The sequence below is a fragment of the Oncorhynchus nerka genome, linkage group LG20 (genome assembly GCF_034236695.1).
Source record: "Oncorhynchus nerka isolate Pitt River linkage group LG20, Oner_Uvic_2.0, whole genome shotgun sequence".
Taxonomy (NCBI): domain Eukaryota; kingdom Metazoa; phylum Chordata; class Actinopteri; order Salmoniformes; family Salmonidae; genus Oncorhynchus; species Oncorhynchus nerka.
In genome coordinates, this window is record NC_088415.1 from 36,916,611 (window position 1) to 36,934,090 (window position 17,480).

A 17,480-nucleotide genomic window follows, 5' to 3' on the forward strand; every position below is an offset into this window, starting at 1 on the left:
GTAGAATTTGGCTGTACCTCCAACCGGCCTCACAACCGCAGACCACGAGTAACCACGCCAGCCAGGACCTCCATATCCGGCTTCCTCACCTGCGGGATGGTCTCAGACAAGCCACCCCAACAGCTGATAAAACTGAAGAGTATTTCTGTCTGTAATAAAGCCCTTTTCAGGGGAAAGACTGGCTGAGTCTGGCTTCCCAGTTGGTGGGCCTGGCCCCCAAGTGGGTGAGCCTATGCCCTCCAAGTGGGTGAGCCTATGCCCTCCCAGGCCCATCCAGGGCCTAATGAATTTATTTAAATTGACTGATTTCCTTATAAGAACTGTAACTCAGTAAAATCATTGAAATTGTTGCATGTTGCATTTATAATTTTGTTCAGTATAGATAAAGTTTGAGGGGTTGAGGGGCTTGGAAGGGATTTTATTTATTATTTAAAAAATGGGGGGGTGGTAGAAGTTAGTCGGGATTCATTATTATTATATTTTGTATTATTTTTATGTTTTATTTTTTTAATCTTTGTAGTATAGAATTAGTCAGACCAGCACAGTAGGTGGCGGCATGCACCTTAAACGTTTGTTTGCGGATCGCCATGATATCATAGAAGAAGAATAAGCTTTCTAGCCGAGTAGATAAACAAACTTTTTATTAGGTTTGTATAGCGATTCATTCAGATTTAATTAACTACCATATACAACTCAATTAGTTCTCGTTATATTCAAATAATCAGTGTTCACATCGCTGTTTCCCTGAAGAGTAGTAGCGCATGTTGGAGATAGTTAGCTAACGTTGGTTATCTCAATATGGAGAGAACGAGGGAGCAACATGGCATGCAATGGTCGCAGGGTTAGCTAGTCAACTTACTTGGTTTCAAAGGTAAGTTCGATAGCTATTTACGTACTAGCTAGAAGTGCTATCATAATTTAACGTCATATTAACACGACAAGCCACGTTGAGTTGTAACGTTAGCAAGGTAACGGTAAAACATTCATCCACAATCATTCAAGTTCGCCAGGTAACGTTAGTTACGTTACTGAGTTAGCAAGTAGTTAACGTTAGCATAGTAACATTATGCCATATAGCAAAGCGTTTCATTTTGTACATTCGCTAGTTACTACACACAGCATTTAACTTACCAGTCATTCTAGCTTAAATGTCTTTAATGTGCGATACTGCTAAACCTGCCAGCTGTGTGATGACATTTTGTGGTCCATACAATCTGGAATGTCTTGTCAATTCGTTTGCTAGGCCTATATTAAACCAATAGTCTTTACACTGGTACTGAACTGTGTATGTTTCATGGCATTTCTCTTCCAGTTTGGTAGCAAAATACATCTACCAGGCTGTAAGAAATTTGCAGTTTGGAATTTTGTGGCCAGGGATCGAGAATTTGAGACAAGTTCGACTGCAATCAGATCCACGCGTCGTCATGGCTTGGGCTCTGAAGCTGCCACTCACTGATGAGGTGATTGAATCAGGTCTGGTCCAAGACTTTGATGCCAGTCTCTCTGGCATTGGACAAGAGCTTGGAGCTGGGGCGTACAGTATGAGGTATGAATCATAATTGGAAGTCTATTGAAATGTTAATATGTCAAGACATGGTACTTTGTACTTTTACATAGAAAATCAGTATCGGTCAGTGGAAAAAAAAGATACTAGAAATACTTACCTATTCAAGAGTGGGCCCTATCATCTGTATCAGTTAGCCTATAATGAGTGGCTGTTGCTCTCTAGTAATTTGTCCTTTTGCATGTTGTCGGGTGGTGCTGCTTTAAATGTTAGGAGTGTGTGTTTTCAGTTCAGAGAGAGAGTTATCCAAAGAACCTATGAATAGTGAAGCCATAAAGTAGTTTGTTGTGGAACGCATGCCTCAAGTGGAAACGGCCTTCTAAATCTGGCTACTGTTTACTTTCAGTATATTCCATTCTAGAATGGAAAGCATTTAGAATGTATCCTATTCACAATGTTGCTAAATTGTCTCTCCCAAGCTATAGTTTACTGTTTGCTTACTATTTGTGTTGGTGGATAGGACAGCTTCTCAAAACTTAAGTCTTTGGTGGTGTGTGTGTCAAATGTAGTTTTGTGTGTGTGTTTTGTTAAACACATCACACACCCATTTTATAGTGATTTTACAGATTTTTTTTTGTTTTTTTGCCAGTAATTCACAAGTTAGCCCATTCATAGACGCTAACTACATAGTATCTTCTGGCTGGGGCAGTTTTATTAAGAGCTCCAACGCTTGCTCTAAACTTTAACACGCATTGCTTGCGGGACTGTTTTGGAAACATAAGGAATGTATTTTTCATATCAGGGAGAAATGAGAATAATAATAAATTTAAAAATTTAAAAAATACAACACACCATTGTGTAAACAGAAAATGGACACCACGAACATGTTGTCACTGGAACATACTGTCGGTAACGGTGTTTAAACTGCTTAAAACAGTGTACAGTAAGTGTAAATTATTTGATGTGTTATGAAATTAAAGGGCTTCATGTTGCACTCCCGAGTGGCACAGCGCTCTAAGGCACTGCTTATCAGTGCAAGAGGCGTCACTACAGTCCCTGGTTCGAATCCAGGCTGTATCACATCTGGCCGTGATTGGGAGTCCCAAAGGGCGTCGCACAATTGGTCAAGCGTTGTCCAGGTTTGGCCGGGGTAGGTTGTCATTGTAAATAAGAATTTGTTCTTAACTGACTTACCTAGTTAAATATATATTTTTACGTGTTTCTAGAACCGTACTGCACTTGAGCTTCGGTTCACGTTTAGATGGAGCATTTGGCTGCCAGAGCCAATTTGCCTCTAAACAGAACATGTAAGGTCCTTGGACTATAAGGTGTAATGTTAGGCTCCTTTAGTCCATTATTGGGCTAGCATAGGCCTAACCTTCCATCAGTACTCTTTTGAGGATTGCTCTTATGTCAGAAAAGAGGAGGCCTTAATCTGTCAGAATTGGGATTTTTACTGTGTCAGGAACAGTTTGTGTGTAAGGGATACATCCCTCTCTTTCAGACTGCTCTTTTGTTAGTATTGCAAGTGTTCTGTTACATGATACTAAAGTGCCTCATTGTCAGTATAATTCTTATGTTGAGAGGGAGGATGAGATACCCAGGCTGCATACCAAGGTAGTTGATTGCACAAGTTTTTACTATCGTAACTAATGAACTGTGAAGAAAGTGTGTTATAAATCACTTGTTCTTTTCCAGTGGCTTCTAGTGATATTAATTTTAATTTACATTTATTGGGTGGGTAACAGAATTTCCTGACGTTTTTAATTTGGAAAACTTTTTTAAGAGTTGAGTTGAGTTTACCTTTTCAGTCTGCCTCGTTTTCTGGAGGTACAAGTTCTGTTGAGTTGTTGTTTCAGACAGTTCTTGATACTATGCCAATGTCATGTGCTTGTAAAAGACCTTGGCTTGCCAGTTCATTGACCATGTTGTCTTGGGGTTCTTTCTCCAGCGACGTGCTGGCCCTCCCCATCTTTAAGCAGGAGGAGTCTAACCTGCCGCCTGACAGTGAGAACAAGATTCTTCCTTTCCAGTATGTTCTGTGTGCAGCTACCTCGCCTGCTATCAAACTGCACGATGAAACACTTACCTACCTCAACCAAGGTTAGCATCTGTCTGTTTTACATTACATGCTTTTCTTTTGAATTTGATGCCAATTTAAAAGAAATAGACAGATTTTGTGTGTGTGTGTGTGTGTGTGTGTGTGCATACATACATACACAGTGCATTTGTAAAGTACTCAGGCCCCTTGACTTTTTCCACATTTTGTTACTTTACAGCCTCATTTTAAAATAGATTTAAATTGTTTTCTTTCCGCATCAATCTACATACAGTACCCTACAATGAAAAAGCAAAAACAGGTTTTTATAAGTTTTTGCAAATGTAAAAAAAAAACTACTGAAATATGACATTTACATAAGTATTCAGACCCTTTACTCAGTACTTTGTTGAAGCACCTTTGACAGTGATTACAGCCCCGAGTCTTCTTGGGTGTGACGCTACAAGCTTGGCACACCTGTATATGGAGAGTTTCTCCCATTCTTCTCTGCAGATCCTCTCAAGTTCTGTCAGGTTGGATACAGAGCGTCACTGCACAGCTATTTTCAGGTCTCACCAGAGATGACCGATCGGGTTCAAGTCCGGGCTCTGGCAGGGCCACTCAAGGACATTCAGACTTTTAAAAATGTATTTATTTATTTATTGCCACTTTCTCTCCCCAATTCCGTGGTATCCAATTGGTAGTTTCAGTCTTGCCCCTTCGCTGCAACTCCCGTATGGACTCGGGAGAGGCGAAGGTCGAGTTCCGTGCGTCCTCCGAAACACAAGCCAGCCAAGCCGCACTGCTTCTTGTACACAATGCCTGCTTAACCTGGAAGCCAGCCACACCAATGTGTTGGAGGAAACACCGTACACCTGGCGACTGTGTCAGCATGCATTGCGCCCGGTCCGCCCCAGGAGTTGCTAAAGTGCGATGGGACAAGGACATCCATGCCGGCCAAACCCTCCCCTAACCCGGATGACGCTGGGCCAAGTGTGCACCGCCCCATGGGTCTCCCGGCTGCGACATAGCCTGGACTCAAACCAGGATCTTTAGTGGCACAGCTAGCACTGCGAGGTAGTGTCTAGACCACTGCGCCACTTGGGAGGCTGACATTCAGAGACTTGTCCCGATGCTGCCACCACCATGCTTCACCATAAGGATGGTGCCAGGTTTCTTCCGGAAGTGTCGCTTGGCATTCAGGCCTAATAGTTAAATCTTGGTTTCATCAGACCAGAGAATCTTGTATCTCATGGTCTGAGAGTCTTTAAATGTCTTTTGGCAAACTCCAAGAAGGCTGTCATATGCCTCTTACTGAGGAGTGGCTTCTGTGTAGCCACTCTACCATAAAGGCTTGATTGGTGGAGTGCTGCAGAGATGGTTGTCCTTCAGGAAGGTACTCCCATCTCCACAGAGGAACTCTAGAGCTCTGTCAGTGACCATTGGGTTCTTGGTTACCTCCCTGACCAAGGCAAAAGGCCCTTCTCCCCCGATTGCTCAGTTTGGCCCGGGCGTCCAGCTCTAGGAAGAGTCTTGGTGGTTCCATACCCCTTACATTTAAGAATGATGGAGGCCGCTGCTTTCTTGGGGACCTTCAATGCTGCAGGAATTTGTTGGTACCCTTCCCCAAATCTGTGCCTCGACACAATCTTGTCTCGGTGCTCTACAGACAATTCCTTTTGACCACATGGCTTGGTTTTTGCTCTGACGTGCATTGTCAACTGAGGAACTTTATATAGACAGGTGTGCCTTTCCAAATCATGTCCAATCAGTTGAATTTACTACAGACTCCAAGTTGTAGAAACATCTCAAGGATGATCAATTGAAACGGGATGTACCTGAACTCAATTTCAAGTCTCATAGGAAAGAGCCGGAATGCCGGAATGTAAATAAGGTATTTCTGTTGTACATTTAACACATTTGCAAACATTTCTAAAATCATGTTTTCATTTGGTCATTATGGGGTAGATTGATGAGGATTTTTCTTTTTGTAATCCATTTTAGAATATAGCTGTAACTTAACAAAATGTGGGAAAAGTCAAGGATACTTTCTGAATGCACTATATATACAGTACCAGTCAAACGTTTGGACACACTTACTCATTCAATAGTTTTTCTTTATTTTTACTATTTTCTACAAAAAAGGTTAAACAAATCCAAATATATTTGAGATTTTTCGAAGTATCCACCCTTTGCCTTGATGACAGCTTTGCACACTCTTGGCATTATCTCAACTAGCTCCACGAGTTTGTCACCTGCAATGCATTTCAATTAACAGGTGTGCCTTGTTAATTTGTGACATTTCATTCCTTCTTAATGCGTTTGGGCTAATCAGTTGTCTTGTGACAAGGTAGGGAGGGTATTCAGAAGATAGCCCTACTTGGTAAGAGACCAAGTCCATATTATGGCAAGAACAGTTCAAATGAGCAAAGAGAAATGACATTCCATCATTACTTTAAGACATGGTCAGTCTGTGTAAAATTTCACGAATTTTTTTCAAGTGAAGTTGCAAGAACCATCAAGCTCTATGATGAAACTGGCTCTCATTAGGGCCTCCACAGGAAAGGAAGTGCCAGAATTACCACTGATGCATAGAATGCATGATGCATAGAATTTCATTAGAGTTACCAGGCTCGGAAATTGCAGCCTAAATAAATAATAATATGGACTTTGTGTTTTTATATAAATATCTCTTTCTTACACACACTCAGTGCCCTCAGTTTTCATATCCCTTGACTTATTCTACATTTTGTTGTAACAGCCTAAATAAAAAATGTATTGAATGTATTTTTTTCCTAACCCATCTACACACACACAATACCCCATAATGCCAAAGTGAGTACATGTTTTTAGAAATGTTAGCAAATTTATTGAAACTTATATACAGAAATATCACATTTACGTAAGTATTCACACCCCTTAAGTCAATACATGTTATAATCACCTATGGCAGTGATTACAGCTGGTAGTCTTTGTGGGTAAGTTGCTTACAGCTTTGCACACCTGCATTGTACAATATTTGCACATTTTATTCTTTAAAAAATTCTTCAATCTCTGTGAAGTTGGTTGTTAATCATTGCTTGACAGCCATTTTCAAGTCTTGCCATTTAGATTTTCAAGCCAATTTAAGTCAAAACTGTAACTAGGCTACTCAGGAACATTCAATATTGTCTCGTAAGAAACCCATTTAGGTGAATTTGTCTCCCAGTGTGTTGGAAAGCAGTCAGCTAGGTTTTCCTCTAGGATTTTCCCTGTGCTTAGTTCTATTTAGTTTATTTTTATCCTAAACAAGTCCATAGTCCTTGCTGATGACAAGCATACCCATAACATGATGCAGCCACATGCTTGAAAATATAAACAGTGGTACTCGGTGATATGTTGGATTCTCAGGACATAAAGTTCATTTTGACATGGTTTGCAGTTTTACTTTTGGGCCTTCTTGCAAATATGTTTTTATTCTGTACAGTCTAATTTTCACTCTGTCATTTGATTCGTATTGTTGAGTAACTACAATGTTGATCCATCCTCAGTTTTCTCCTATCACAGCCGTTAAAATCCTGTAACTACTCCAAAGGCCTCATTGGTCTTATGGTGAAACCCCTGCACGGTTTCCTTCCTCTCTGGGACCGAAGTTAGGAAGGACGCCTGTGTCCTTGTAGTTACTGGGTATGTCGATACACTTTGGATGGTGTAACTTCACCATGCTCAAAGGGATATTCAATGTCTGCTTTTTTCCCTTTTTTTTTTTTTACCAATAGGTGCCCTTTGCGAGGCATTGGAAAATCTCCCTGGTCTTTGTAGTTGAATCTGTGTTTGAAATTCACCTTACAATTATCTGTATGTATGGGGTACAGAGATGAGGTAGTCATGAAAAAAAAAACCTGTTAAACACTTATTGCACACAGAGTGAGTCAATGCAACTTATGTGACTTGTTAGGCACATTTTTACTCCGGAACTTATTTAGGCTTGCCATAACAAAGGGGCCGAATACTTATTGACTCAGGACATTTCAGATTTTCACTTTAATTAATTAGTAAAAATGTCGAAACATTCTACTTTGACATTGATGTGACAAAAAAAATTGAATCTCAATTGAATCCATTTTAAGCTGTAATACAACAAAATGTGGGATTTCAAGGGGTGTGAATACTTTCTGAAGGCACTGTGTGTGTCACATCTATCTAAAGATTCTGTTTCGATTTCAGGACAGTCTTATGAAACTCGAATGCTTGACAATCGGAAATTGGGTGAACTCCCAGAAATCACTGGCAAAATGGTGAAGGTATGATGAACAAGAACCCTGAGTCGTGAGTAAGTGATTGCATGGGTCTGTTCCAATGAGAATGTCCCATGTGGTCTATCAGTCATGTAGGTACTTCCTAGTTCCTCAGTGACGTTTTCTGTGTGCCCCCAGAGCATCATCCGCGTGGTCTTCCATGATCGGCGTCTTCAGTACGCAGAGCACCAGCAGCTGGAGGGCTGGCGCTGGAACAGGCCTGGAGACCGCATCCTTGACCTGGGTAAACTGTCTGTCCGTCATGGGTGGTGGCCTACTCTGGGTGAAGAAGGATAGGAGGGTGCTGCTTTTAAGCCTTTAGCTGCTGTGGCACTGACATGGTTTCAAATAACACCGAGTTGTTTCTTCAGTGAAATAAATGATGGTTGACAACAGGCTGCATAACATAAAGACTGAGTGCTCACACAATCCTTCTGATAACTTGTCTCGTGTTGCTCCATTGTAGATATCCCCATGTCAGTTGGCATGGTCGACCCCAGGGCTAACCCTACTCAACTTAACACTGTGGAGTTCCTGTGGGACCCTTCAAAAAGAACCTCGGTTTTTATCCAGGTAGCAGGATAAACACAACCACATGGTTGTTTTCATAATGCTGGTCGTAGCTTATCTCCTAACGTCAGTCCAAGGCTATCTGAATGGAGTGGAAACAGATGGGTTTTCAAGCCAAATAGAGCTCTCACCATGTTTGTACTGAATAAAGCTAATAGTTTTGTCCTAATATGACAACTTTAGCAAAAATCCTTCCGTTTTCAAATAGGCATGCCGATTCCTTGTTTTAGGTTCACTGCATCAGCACAGAGTTCACTATGCGGAAGCACGGGGGAGAGAAGGGCGTGCCTTTCCGCATCCAGATCGACACTTTCAAAGAGAATGATGGCGAAGACTATACAGAGCACTTGCATTCTGCCAGCTGTCAGGTCAAAGTCTTCAAGGTGAGAAGAAAGTCTGACCAAAGACATTTACTGTTGCCATAAAACGTCATTTGATCCTGATCACGGTACTGTCCATTATAAACAACTTTACCTCACCTGTGGCAGCCTAAAGGTGCAGACAGGAAGCAGAAGACCGACAGAGAGAAGATGGAAAAGAGGGCTCCTCAGGAGAAGGAGAAATACCAGCCCTCGTATGAAACCACCATCCTAACAGAGGTTAGAGTCAGTGTGCTGAGTAAATGGGATGGAGGAAAATGTTGGATATGAGAGGATATGGAGAGGAAGATATGGTAGCAGTCAGAATGAAGAAACATGAGCAAAATGATGCATCCTTTTAATTACTTGTCTCAGTAATATCATAATGCATAGAAATTCTGTACACAGGATTTCTTCATGAAGTAATAACTTGCATCTGGAATGCTGGATTATGTAAAGAGCCTAGGTCCCTCCCTACTAGAATAATAGAAATGTTCTCTTGCAGTGCTCTCCCTGGCCAGAGGTCACCTATGTAAATAACTCTCCATCGCCTGGCTTCAACAGCTCACACAACAGTTTTCCAGTGGCAGAGGGGTAGGCATCAGGACATAAACATTCAGCCTGCACTGAACCACACTGCTTGTGTTACAAATGGTTTATTTTGTTTTATATGTACATTTATAAAATATTATATGGGGATGCAATGTCTAATACCTCTGTTCTTTGGGGATGTCTGTCTATTTTCTTTCTATTCCCAGAATGTCCATCTCAACCTTTTCATGTTCCTTTTCTGTCCCTCCAGCAATGGATCCCCCAGTCACCAGCCAGAACTAGTTGTTCAGGTAGCAGATGTAAGTACCTGTGTCCCTTCCCTTTGTGTGTCCAAAACCCACCTATGGGTCAGTCTCCTGCACCATCTCTTCCCATGTCACCAACCCCCACATCTACAGCTGGGCAAAAAAGTATTTAGTCAGCCACCAATTGTGCAAGTTCTCCCACTTAAAAAGATGAGAGGCCTGTAATTTTCATCATAGGTACACTTCAACTATGACAGACAAAATGAGAAAAAAAAATCCAGAAAAACACATTGCAGGATTTTTAATACATTTATTTGCAAATTATGGTGGAAAATAAGTATTTGGTCAATAACAAAAGTTTATCTCGATACTTTGTTATATACCCTTTGTTGGCAATGACAGAGGTCAAACGTTTTCTGTAAGTCTTCACAAGGTTTTCACACACTGTTGCTGGTATTTTGGCCCATTCCTCCATGCAGATCTCCTCTAGAGCAGTGATGTTTTGTCATAGTTTATGTGTACCTATGATGAAAATTACAGGCCTCATCTTTTTAAGTGGGAGAACTTGCACAATTGGTGGCTGACTAAATACTTTTTTGACCCACTGTACATGTTTAAAGGCCAGCTTTTTTCACATAACTGAAGTTGGCACATTGTGGTCATGCTTTAAGTTCACATTTTGCCTTTTGCTTTTGGCAGCAGCACTAGTGAAATATTGTAGGAAATTGTTGGTAGTGGGCTATTTAAACTGAAGTGTAAGAATAACGGCTAAGGAGACTGGCTATGTAACTTTGCAATCAGTACGTTATTTTATTTTCAAAGCAGCACGACTTTACATCTTGTTTTCACATGATAGATGTCAGCTTTTTGTTTTTACCCGATCTCCATTGATCACATTTGCATGTAGTCGAACATATTTACCAAAATAATGAATATGACAAAACTGTTTTGATTTGCAACAGTTGGGAAAAGCAAAGGCTATGCATTGATAAATCTCAGATTTGGTTTAGAATACCTGACTAATTTTATAAGAACCTGCAGAATGAGAAATGTAATGGAAAAAAATAAAATAAACGTGGATACGTCCCTTTGCTTTCAACACTTTTATTAATTTGTGCGAACATTGAATTAGTGCAGTGCTTATATTGAATTTTTCTTCTCTTGTGACTCCCTCTGTTTTCCCATTAATGCATACATAGAACCAAGTCAGTTATTAATATATGGGTAGAACATGCCCTTTGTTTTTGGGTCCATCAAAGCAACCGTTTAACTACTGTAGTAGACTGTCCTCCATAAAGAATCTGTTGTATCACGTGCATCCCCAATGATTTAATGTGGTTGATGGATGGAAACAGACCTTGAAATGAGCCTAGATAGCCATGTCCGTGCACCTGTCAGTTCACTTTTAAAAAGGGTGTGTACACCTTTTCTCCCTTCTTTCTCCTGCATTATTATCCAATATAGATTGAAAGCTGTCTGACTGATACAATTGTAAGTTTCCAACATTTTCTAAATGTCTGACTCTGCATCTTAAATCAGACTTCACGGTTTAGACCGACTCCCAACAGAATGTGCAATATTCACTGATGATATATCTTTAAACGATTGATTGCACTTATTAACCCTATTACTTGCCGTCTGATAATGATAAGTATGTATCCAGTTGTTTTGGGTAGTTTGTAGTCATTTGTAGGCTGCAACATCTGCCTTAACTCTCCCTAAGGCCTGCTTGAATTTTTTACATGAAGAAAAAAAAGTGCAGTTTGTGTCGAACGCCTGAGTGCCAGTCTGTTTGTGCCATCATGTATCCTCCTTGTCACTCATTGTCATGCCAATCATTGGCAATATAATTGGCCAGAGCACAAACAGATCTGGAACCAGCCTGCTGTAATACTCCCAATACTTGTTCCAGCATTTATTACAATGCTTCTACATGATGTACGTAATAGTCATGTAACCATTGCATTTCAAACTAGTTTTGAAATAAATGCTGCGCCGAGTGTGTATATAGCAATAGGATGTAAAGTGCATTTGGAAAGAATTCAGACCCCTTCACATTTTCCACATTTTGTTACGTTACAGCCTTGTTAAAAAAAAAAGAAAAATCCCTCAACAATCTACACACTGTGGGAACTCCTTCAAGACTGTTGGTAAAGCATTCCATGTGAAGCTGGTTGAGAGAATGCCAAGAGTGTGCAAAGCTGTCAAGGCAAAGGGTGGCTACTTTGAAGAATCTCAAATATAAAATATATTTTGATTTGTTTTACACTTTGTTTTTGGTTACTACATGATTCCATATATGTTATTTCATAGTTTTGATGTATTCAGTGTTCTATAATATAGAAAATAGTACAAATAAAGAAACCCTGGAATGAGGTGTGTCAAATTTTCACTGGTAGTCTATGTAAATAAGGTATTTCAGTTTTGCTTTTAAATTTGCAAATATTTCTAAAAAAGTTTTTTGCTTTGTCATTATGGGGTATTGTGTGTGTGAATTTTCTTTTTAGAGTAAAGCTGTAAGGGGTCTGAATACTTTCTGAATACACTGTATTTTGACAACGTTGCTGTTTTCACTGTCAAACTATCACTTGTGTTTTACCCCCATTTCTAGATAGAAATACATGAGCAAAGTTTTTGGGGGATTAGGGAGGTTTTGAAATATGACGATAATTTTAAAATTGAGACATTCTGCTTTACAGTTGCCATCCCATCTACTTACAATAGACGGGGAAAGCATCCATCAGGTATATATTCATTTATTTGATGGTTTCTAGTTTGAATGTCGTTTTTTGGCTTTCAAAGCAAAAGTGAGATACAGGTAACAGTCAAAATGAAGGAAATGCGGACATAGAGTCTGAATAGGCTGTTAGGCCACCACAAGCCAGAACAGCTTCAATGCAGCTTGGCATAGTTTCTACAAGTGTCTGGAACTCTATTGGAGGGAAATTTCATCGTTTCGTTGATGGTGGTGGAAAACGCTGTCTCGGGCGCCGCTCCTGAATCTCTCATAAGTGTTCAATTGGGTTGAGATCTGGTGACCTGAGACAAACACAAACACACACACCCTTTAAACCCCTTATGTTCCTTTGAGACCCCTCTTTCAAAGTGAGATCTCTTCTAGACATGGTAGCCAAAATAATGGACATCTGGGTATTTTTTTTATACATCACCCTAAGCATGATGGGATGCTAATTGCATAATTAGCTCAGGAACCACACCTATGTGGACTCATCTGCTTTCAATATACTTTCTATCCCTCATTTACTCATGTTTCCTGTATTTTGGCAGTTACTTGTACATTGCATGTCTTCTCTGACCAGGCTCCCAGCATAAATGTTTACGTGTGTGTAGAACAACCAAGACCAAAACAATTTATTTATGTGTGCAGATGTGGATGACTGCTACCGTGGTCTATGGTCATTTTTGTGTGTACTGTAAACCTCTTAGAACACAATTTGAATCTCCTCTAAATTTGTAGTGGGTCTGTATTCCTTCATGTAGCATGTTCTGGGATGGGTTAGCTCAGATAAACTGCTCATACCTGGCTGTATACATCTGACCTTACAGTGGAATTGATTGTTTTTAAAGGTGTACAATCCAGAAGTGAATTAACATTTGGATTGCGTTTGCTCCACCTGCGTCTCTCTTTTGGAACAAACAGAACCTGTTACCCGCGGCAACACCACAGGATGCACAGCAGTGGCTCCATAGAAACCGCTTTTCACCGTTCTGTCGGCTCTTCACTAATTTCTCAGGTAAGGTCTATATAATTTATTGATTTATTGCAGTGAATTTATATTCTCAACATTGTCATGTTGTGGAAGTCAGTCTAAAAGTAGGCTGATTTGTTCCAGGAACTGATCTGTTGAAGCTGACCAGGGAAGATGTCATTCAAATATGTGGGCCAGCAGATGGTATTAGGCTCTTCAACGCGTTGAAGGGACGGTTAGTCTTCTTTCTTATCACTACTTCCATATTGCAGCATTCAAATGCCTATTGAATTTATCACCTTTTTTTTTTTTTAAATGAGAAGTTTGTCAGCTTATTTCGGTGTGTGTGCAGGGTTGTACGTCCCAGGCTGACGGTGTATGTGTGCCAGGAATCCCAGCAGGCTCGGGAACAGCAGCAGAAACACGAGAACGGAGACGCAGCTAGCAGTACTTTTTTCGGTATGGGTGTGTGTGTGTTCAACTCTGAGTATACCAAATATTAAAAACACCTTAATATTGAGTTGCACCCCCCCTTTGCCTTTAGAACAGCCTCAATTCTTCGGGGCATAGACTCTACAAGGTGTCAAAAGTGTTCCACAGGGATGCTGGCCTATGTTGACTCCAATGCTTCCCACAGTTGTCAAGTTGGCTGGATGTCCTTTGGGGGGGTAGACCTTACTTGATACACACATGGGAAACTGAGTGTGAAAAACCCAGCAGTGTTGCAGTTCTTGACACAAACTGGTGTGCCTGACACCTACTACCATACCCTGTTCAAAGGCACTTAAATATTTTGTCTTGCCCATTCACCCTCTGAATGGTACACATACAACATCCATGTCTCAAGGCTTAGAAATCCTTCTTTAACCTGTCTTCTCCCCTTCATCTACACTGATTTTTGAAGTGTACATCAATAAGGGATCATAGCTTTCGCCTGGATTCACCTGGTTAGTCTGTAATGGAAAGAGCAGGTGTTCTTAATGTTTTGTATACTCAGTGTATAAAGCATTCATAACTCATGCTTACCTACTTGCTGATGGCGGTGCAATGCATCATGTGGCATAATGATAGCTCTGTTTGTTACGGCATACCACACTGTCATGTTTTATTAGTGGTGTGTACAGGATACACATGGTATACACCGTCCAACGAAATGTTTACTTGCAGGTTCCTTCTCGACAATGCAACAACAATAAGAAATAATATAAGAATAGGAACATAAAGTAAATGGCAGTAGAACAGAATAAATATTTTAGTGTAAGTTTTAATACAGGAAGGCACTATTTATAGTCCAATATTTACACATGGATTGGGGGGGCAAGGTGCTAAGACAGTGATTGATGGTGTTTTCCTGTACACGTCTGTCTTCTGCAGTGTACCATGCCATCTACTTGGAGGACTTGACAGCAGTTGAGCTGACAGAGAAGATCGCTCAGCTCTTCAACATCTCACCCAGACAGATCAGTCAGATCTTTAAACAGGGACCCACTGGTATACATGTCCTGGTCAGTGACGAGGTAAGGCTGTATTTAGTCTACCTTTTGTGTTGTCCCGAAAAGGCACCCTATTCCCAAAAGAGGTGCGCTACACAATAGGGTCTGATTTTAGACGCAGCCTTCGTCTCTGGCTCAGTCTGCCTTAAGGCTGTCCTAATGTATACAACGTTATTGGCCTCTAAGACGGAATCTCTCGTTTCTCACAGATGATTCAAAACTTCCAGGATGAAGTATGTTTTGTTTTGGATACAATGAAAGGTGAGTGTCATCCAGTTGTTTTCTTTTACCACAAATATTGGAGGGTGGAGAAGTGTCTGTGGTAGTTACGCTTGTAAAATCACCCTTCATGATATAGGCGCTGTTTTTTTAATCCTCAGCTGAGACGAATGACGGCTACCACATCATCCTGAAATGAAAACTGTCTGGGGGATTGTCTTTCCCCCGCTCTCTCCTGACACCCAACCCTGCCAGCCCCTCTACAGCCTTAGCCCCTGATATACCTGGACCATTCCCTAGAGGCTGCTCGCTACGGGGAACATTCTGACTGAAGCACCTTGCCCATCCTCGATACCTTATTGTCTTATTTGAAAGGAGTGACACTATTTGAGCTGCCATATCGATGCAACTCTCCAGTCTCCTCCCATGCTAAAAACACTTTTTAAATGGTTGCATTTTCCTGCTTTGTTGCTCATGTGTTTGAAAAAGAGAATGGAAGACACCCTGTCACTGCTTCAGAATCAACGACTTTGCTGTCTTGTCTTTAGAATCCAGTCTTGCATGGAAAGGGATCCACAACAAGAGATGGAGTGCGTATGGTCTCCGGTCTCCATCTCCTCCTTCTAGGCTGCTGGACATCAAGGAGTCGTTTTGTGAGCACCGTGGTCATGGTTAAGTAGCTACGACAACAAAGCTTGCACAGGATATAAAATCTTAACTAGTTTAAAGATACAAAAGGGTTCTAATATCCCATAATTCTTTGCATAAATGCGGAAGCATTCTAGACCACGGGAACAGCAATGTGAACGGAAATTACTGGAAGCCGTACAAAAAGTGTAAAAATAAAAACAATTGTAGAGAATTTATTCAGCAAGCACATAGCATAACTGTTTTTCAAATGATCTACAGCCATTTTATTACTTGGATTTCCTGACCGCTGGTCATGTTTTTGATGCTAATCCTGTGGAATCCAACAGCGGCGCTGGTCCCATTAATTTGTTTATTTTGAATTATCCAGGTTAGGACAATGTAATATCTTCAACCTAAAATCTTGACCGGAAGTGATGTCATAATGGAAAATGAAAGGGACACCTGCAGCATATATGAGATCCCCTCTGTTCTCCCAGGGAGCGCTGTGCTCCTGAAAGCCCACATCTGTCAAGTTGTATTTGTGTCGTCCATCTGTGCAACTTTTCTAGGTTTTTAATCACTGTCAAGATCGGGTCAGTATACTGTTCTGTTCATGCCTCCCCCTTATTCATTAAACTGATTGATATCACGTTCTTTATTGACCACACAAGGTGGCAACACCAGCAACCTACTAGTCTGTCTTGCCCGCTATCCCTATATACCATTATACTGTATCACTTTACAGTGTCATTAAGATGGTTTTGGACAATTTAACTTTTTTTTGTAGTAGATGGTTGTTTAAAAGTGTGAATTTTGAATCATGTTTTAATTTGACTGTTTTTATAAATGTGTAAACAGACTTGTTCTACCTTGTTTAAAGAGAAGCAGTCTACATTGTTTTGGGATATTACCACTATCAAGTATTAATATATTGTAGTGGGTTATTTAGGGTATACCAAAGCTGCATTTGGAAAGCTAGAGTTGGTTCCCATTCAATAAGGTTCTACTGAACGCTAGATGTTGCCCACCTTTGGCCCTCATCCAAGTCATCAGAACGATTAAACTACTTACCCATACATTGCCTGTCTTTGTATTTTTCTCTGCCTCGTTTTGGATGGGCACCATGGAGAAAATGTTTTAGCCTCCCCGTCACTGATTTGGTCATCTTTGTTAACCCAGAACTTAAATCTCGCATAATTTGGTCAGATGCTCGATTTACGTAATGTTACGACAATAAATGACGGAGTTGGTAAACAGCTGAGGGATGGGGCTGGAGAAATGTAACCACTCTCAAGGTCATGGACTGCTTTGCATACAGGGACTGACCATCCATGATATAATGATCTACAGTGTTTAACATTCACTTTATTTACAAATGTGTTAAACAGCTTATTTTTGGTTCTGATGGAGAAAGACAGTTAAGCTATGCTCATGAGGCATCTAGAAGTTACCAGTAGCCCATATTATTCAATAAACAATGGGTAAATATTAAACGAAGTCTAAAAATGGAGGGCAAGATTCAAAGGCAGATTCATATTGGCCAAATATATACATATATATATATATATATACTAAATGAGTTTGGACTCCTTGTTGGACACAATAGCTGGTTAAGGATAACCCCATGTCAGAAATACTCGTATTCATTGTATTTTCTACATTTGATAAAATAGTTTGCTATGGCAATTTTGCCTTTTTGATATGAGGGAACACCGTGAGAGGAAGGTGTGAAGTATAAGGCATATATTTCAAACTATGATTTAAAAACCAAGTCATTCGTGTTGTCCGTGATATTGTGTATTGCTTATTACAAAATTGGAATTCTGGAATGAATGGACAAAGAGTTTATTATGACTACACTTCCCAGCATACGTGGCGCATAG

At 40.4% G+C, this 17,480-nt stretch overlaps 1 protein-coding gene across 2 annotated transcripts; it reads left to right on the plus strand.

Annotated features, from left to right (window-relative positions):
- Window positions 1-574: 574 nt before the first annotated feature.
- LOC115102437 (transcription factor CP2-like) lies at window positions 575-16,673 on the plus strand. 2 transcript variants are annotated; one of them, XM_029622381.2, is made up of 18 exons: window positions 575-871; window positions 1,313-1,546; window positions 3,456-3,607; window positions 7,749-7,825; window positions 7,958-8,063; window positions 8,286-8,392; window positions 8,620-8,772; window positions 8,878-8,988; window positions 9,254-9,342; window positions 9,551-9,599; window positions 11,010-11,036; window positions 12,245-12,289; window positions 13,207-13,300; window positions 13,400-13,490; window positions 13,608-13,714; window positions 14,630-14,772; window positions 14,958-15,009; window positions 15,129-16,673. In XM_029622381.2, exons 1-18 carry the CDS (start codon window positions 831-833, stop codon window positions 15,164-15,166), a joined length of 1,716 nt encoding a protein of 571 aa, XP_029478241.1. In that variant the 5' UTR covers window positions 575-830; the 3' UTR covers window positions 15,167-16,673. The 2 variants fall into 2 exon arrangements, with proteins under 2 accessions (XP_029478241.1, XP_029478242.1); XM_029622382.2 differs by lacking the exon at window positions 11,010-11,036.
- Window positions 16,674-17,480: the final 807 nt, after the last annotated feature.

Excerpts from the sequence above, each read along its gene's own strand:
- LOC115102437 (XM_029622381.2), top strand. The coding sequence starts at position 831 with ATGGTCGCAGGGTTAGCTAGTCAACTTACTTGGTTTCAAAG. Across the intron at positions 9,343-9,550 it reads AGTTTTCCAGTGGCAGAGGG|CAATGGATCCCCCAGTCACC; the intron begins GTAGGCATCAGG and ends CTGTCCCTCCAG. Across the intron at positions 11,037-12,244 it reads GCTGTCTGACTGATACAATT|TTGCCATCCCATCTACTTAC; the intron begins GTAAGTTTCCAA and ends TCTGCTTTACAG.